Below are 4,658 nucleotides of genomic sequence, written 5' to 3'. Positions count from 1 at the left end.
CTCTTCCGCAAACAGGGAGCAGAGAGAAAGTGGAACTAGCCAAAGGGTATATATATAGAGAGATATATATAAAATAAGAGCGGCGATACGCAGACCACTTTTCCATTAAAAAGTATTTCTGGGTTGCCCATGACATCGCGTAGCAGGGCAACCGGCTTATTTCAAGGTGTGAACATGGCAAGAGATGGTGAAGGTGAGAGAGAAAAACAAAAGAGGAAGACGAGGCCCCTTCCGCCGGTTCCCTGCTGCTGCTGCTGCTGCACAGCTCCACAGACAGCGACTTGCCCGATGCGGGTTGTGGCACGGCAGTGTAATTCCCACACGCTTGGCTCTGGCTGACGGCCGGCCCCGTCTCAAGCCCAGTTCTAGTTCTTGAGATCGGTGATCGACTTTAGCATCTCATGATGCTGCTGCCCCATGAGGGCGTCGTAGTCCTGTAGCTGGCTGACCGACTTCTGGATCTTAGCGAGCTAGAAACAACACGGACTCGTTAGTCACCGCCCGTCTTAGACTAAGAGAATGTGCATTTATAAAAAAGCTGCGTGATAAGCCAGGGTTGTCCGCACCGAAGCCAATGCTGCCGAGGAATGATCAGGCTCTGCCTCACCTTCCGCGGGCTCGTTGGCAGCATCGCCGTCGTTGTCGCTACCGGCCGCGTTGGCAAAGCGGCTCGCTGCAAGGCCCTTGGGCGTCTCTGCCTTAGACTGTACCACCGCCGTCAGTATAAACATGCCAATTGTTATTGTTTGGAGCGAAGAGAAGACATGTGATCATACCCTAGCTTCGGCCAGCTCCGCGTCTTTGATCTTGAGCTGGGCCGTGAGCTCGGCGATCCTCTTGTCCGCGTCGCCAATCTGCTGCTCCGCATCCGCCAGTTTCTTCAGGTTCTCGGCTGCCAGCGTTTGCGCCTCCTCGACGAGCTGCGTCATGCTGTCGTGCATGTCCTTGTAGTCGGCCTCGGACGTCTTCAGCTTGGCTTCGGCCTCGGCCTTGTAGGCCTCCAGCTCTTTCTTGGCCATGGCTATCTCGTCGCGAGCGCTCGCCAATTCCGAAGTTGCTTTGCTCGAGGCTTCGCCCGCCTCGGCCAGCGCCTTCTCGTGGCTCGCCTTGAGCTCGGCAACCTCCTTCTCGTGGGCCGCGGCGAGGGCGGCAAGCTGCTCCTTGAGCGCGTCCAGCTCGGTAGTGTCAGGCTTGGCGTTCCTAGCGGCATCGAGCTCGGCTCGGGCCGTGAACTTCTCCATCTTCTCCAGCGCGAGCTGCTGGCTGACACTGTCGAGCTCCTCCTGCACCTTGGCATGCTCGGCCTTGAGGGCCTCGAGAGTCGCATCGACCTCCCCCTTGGCTGCCTGAACCTTGGCCAGCTCCTCCGAGGTGGACTGAGACTTGCGCGTCAGCTCCTCCAGCACGCTGTTGTGGCTGGCTTGCAACTCCTCTAGCTGAGCCTGCGCCTGCGCGGCGCCCTCCTTCTTCAGGGCCTCCTGGGCCTCGTTGTGCATCGCGATCAGCTTCTCCACCTCGGCCGCATGGTCGTCCTCCAGGCTCTTGATGGCCGCCATCGCGGACGCGTGCTTCTCTTCGGCCTCGGCGAGCTTGACCTGAGTGGACTCCAACTCCCGCTGGAGGCTCTTAGCTGTCTCGAGTTCAGCCGCCAGCTTCGCAATCTCCTCAGCGTGCTTGGCCTCGAGCTCGTCCTTCAAGCCACCGGCAGCCTCAAGTTGAGCTACCAACTTCGCCACCTCCTCCGCGTGCTTCGACTCGAGCTCCTCCTTGAGACCGGCGACCGACCCAAGCTCCGCAGTCAGCTTCGCGATTTCCTCGGCGTGCTTCGCCTCGAGCTCCTCCTTCAGGCTGCTGGCGGTCTCGAGCTGCGCTGTCACCTTGGCCAACTCCTCGGCATGCTTCGCCTCAAGCTCCTGCTTGATTTGTTCCAGCAGAGCAGCGTGGCTTTCGTCGCCGGCCGCCTTCGCAGCGGCAAGTTCGTCAGCATGCTTGGCCAAGATCCGTTCCTTGTCTGCCTCATGGTCCTTCTTCAGGCTCTCGAGGATTTCGGAGTGGCTAGCCTTGAGGGCTTCAAGCTCCTTAGCCAGGCTAGCTTCGCTCTCGCCCCTCAGAGTATCAATCTGGCTGGCATGGGTGGCCTTCAGGGCCTCGATCTCCTCGGCGCTGGCTTCCTGCGCTTGCCTCGCTAGGCTCTTGGCATTCTCCAGCTCCTCGGCATGGCTCGCCTGCAGCGCATCCAGGGCCTGCTGGTGCTCTGCCTCCTTAGCCTCGAGGGCCTTGACCGCGGCCTCGTGCTCGGCCCTGGCAACCTCCAGCGCCTTGGCGTGGCTCTCGATAGCTTCCTCATGGGCCTTGGTGAGCTCGTTATGCTTGACCTCCAACTCCTCGAATCTCCGCTTGAAGAACGCATCGCCCCGCAGGCTCTCGATCTCGTTCTCGTAGTCCTGACTGACCTGCTGGAGCTGCTTCTGGTGATGGTCGGCGGCCGCGGCGGTCTCCTCCTTGATCTTTGCGATGGTGGCATCCTTTGACTTGTTCTCTTCGGTGAGAGTGTCGATAAGCTTTTGGAGCTCGGCATGCGAGCTGGCGGCCTTGGCAGCTTCCTCTTTGGCGGCCTGGAGCTCGGCCTCCGTCTCGGCGACCTTGGCCTCAAGGGAAGCGAGAGCAGCCGACTTCTCCTCGAGTTCGGCCTTGGCAGCTTCAGCGGTCTTCTCCGCAGCCTCAAGCTTGGCTTTGAGTTCGGCAATCTCGGCCTCGAGTTCCCCAAGCTTGGCTGCTCCGGCCGCGGTTTCAGCGGCCAGCTTCTCCTCATGAGCAGCTTCGAGCGCCGCCTGGCTCGAGGTGAGGTCGTCGATTTTCTTCTGCAGCTCGGCCAGGGCATTCTCATGGCTCGCATTGAGTTCCTGGATTTCCTTCTCATGGTTGGCAACAAGCGTGGCACTTCCTCCCTGCAGCTCCTCGGCATGCCTGGCCTTCAGCGCCTCGATAGCTGCCTCGTGTTCCTCCTTGAGGCTCTTCTGAAGAGCTTCGAGCTTAGCGGCGTGCTCGTCGGCGGACTTGGCCAAGTTCGTCGCGGCCTCGCCCAGCTTGGCCTCCTGTTCGGCCTGGAGGCTCTCAAGGGCTGCCTTGAGCCCGGCGACTTCGGCCTCGGCGGCTTCCTTTGCGCTGGTGGCATCGGCCAGCTGGCTCTTCTGGGCAGCCAGCTCAGCTTCGGCGGCAGCGAGCTTCTCCTGGGATTCAGAAACCTGCTTGTTGAGAGCATCAATCTCGGCGGCATGTTCCGTCTTCAAACTTTCCAGAGCTTCCTGGTTGATGGCGCTTCCAGGCACTGTTGCCTGTTCCGCTTCGGCGGCACCGGCCTTCTCGGTGAGCTCAGCGATCTTCTCCTGGGAAGAAGCAATCTGGTTCTTCAGTTCCGCAATCTCGGACTCGCTCGATGCAAGCTTAGCCTTGAGTTCCTCAATCTCCTTGGTCGACTCGGCCGCAACCGTGGTGGCGCTGGACGAGTTGGACGCCAGAGAAGCACGGGGCGCATGACGAGCAGTACCAGCCGTCGTGGTTGACGAGACCGACGAGAGTCGCTTCTTCGCCTCGGCCGCGGCGCCAGTAGCGGCGGGTTTGGTTGCCGTGCGAGTCGTTGTGGTGGGAGCAGAGGCCGTCGTCGAGGATCGGGAGCTTGTCGTGGGCGTTCTTGAGGGAGCAGTGCCGGAAGCGGCGGCTGGTTTTCTCGCAGCGGCAGTGGCGGCGGCGGCGGTGGTAGTATTAGTTTTCGGCTTGCTAGGGGAGCTCGGAGTACTGCTGGCCGCAATCGAGGTGCGGCGCGCTGCCCCCGTTGCGCCGGAAACCGGCGTCCGCTTCTTCTCGTCTTCGGAGATGGAAGGGCGAGATCGGTGCGAGACAGTCGAGGCCGCGGTCGGCGGGCGCTTGACCGTGGTCGTACCGGTGGCCGGGCGGGCTGCAGGTTTGCTTGCGGTGCCGGCAGCACTAGTTCGTGTCGTCGAGCTCGTGGTCGAGCCTGTGGCCGACTTGGTTGGCGCGGTGCCGGCGGCAGTAGGTCGACGAGTAGCCGAGGTAGCAGTGGCCGCAGTGCGTTTTGTAGCCGCGGTGCCGGTCGTCGACTTCTTCTCAGTGGTCGTCTTTGGCGAAGTGACGGACGCTACGGGAGACGCAGGCTCCGCCTCCGGCGCGGGCGCGGGCGCGGGTGCGGGCTCGGTCGCGGGCTCGGCCGCAGGAGCAGACGCGGACGCGTCCGCAGGTTGGACCACCTCGAAACTGTCGGCGTCGGACATGATGTGTTGCGTAGGCAATGCAGTGGGAACAAGAGAGAGGAGGAGCCGGGAATATAATGGGCAACAAGCGGATCTATTGGCTATATACAACCGTTAGCAAGCGGGCTGTGTGGGGTGGGACAGCCTCTCATTGTGCAATCATAATATAAGAGCTTCGAGCTCATGGAGCCTCTTGATGAATGCATTTTCCGGCAGAATACCCAGCAGACAAGAGGATGTTCAAATATCGAGATGCTTTCTCTGTCCATGGTCGGGCTCACCAAGGGCCCCTGACAGGTTGGAGGAGCTGTCAAGAACAAAGCTGCAACTCACCTGTCCCCTGTCGTCTGTACTCCTATTTCCAGACCGCAACAATCCAAAACCATCCAA

General features: G+C 60.9%; 1 protein-coding gene across 1 annotated transcript; it reads right to left on the bottom strand.

Annotated features, from left to right (window-relative positions):
- Window positions 1-299: 299 nt before the first annotated feature.
- Window positions 300-4,378, bottom strand: MYCTH_2307003 (uncharacterized protein). The gene is made up of 3 exons (XM_003664264.1): window positions 777-4,378; window positions 608-704; window positions 300-470 (listed from the first exon to the last, which is right to left on the bottom strand). The coding sequence occupies exons 1-3, from the start codon at window positions 4,287-4,289 to the stop codon at window positions 463-465; spliced, it is 3,618 nt and encodes a 1,205-aa protein (XP_003664312.1). The 5' UTR covers window positions 4,290-4,378; the 3' UTR covers window positions 300-462.
- Window positions 4,379-4,658: the final 280 nt, after the last annotated feature.

The sequence above is a fragment of the Thermothelomyces thermophilus genome, chromosome 4 (assembly GCF_000226095.1).
Source record: "Thermothelomyces thermophilus ATCC 42464 chromosome 4, complete sequence".
Lineage (NCBI taxonomy): Eukaryota > Fungi > Ascomycota > Sordariomycetes > Sordariales > Chaetomiaceae > Thermothelomyces > Thermothelomyces thermophilus.
This window is presented reverse-complemented; position numbering and strand designations above follow the sequence as displayed.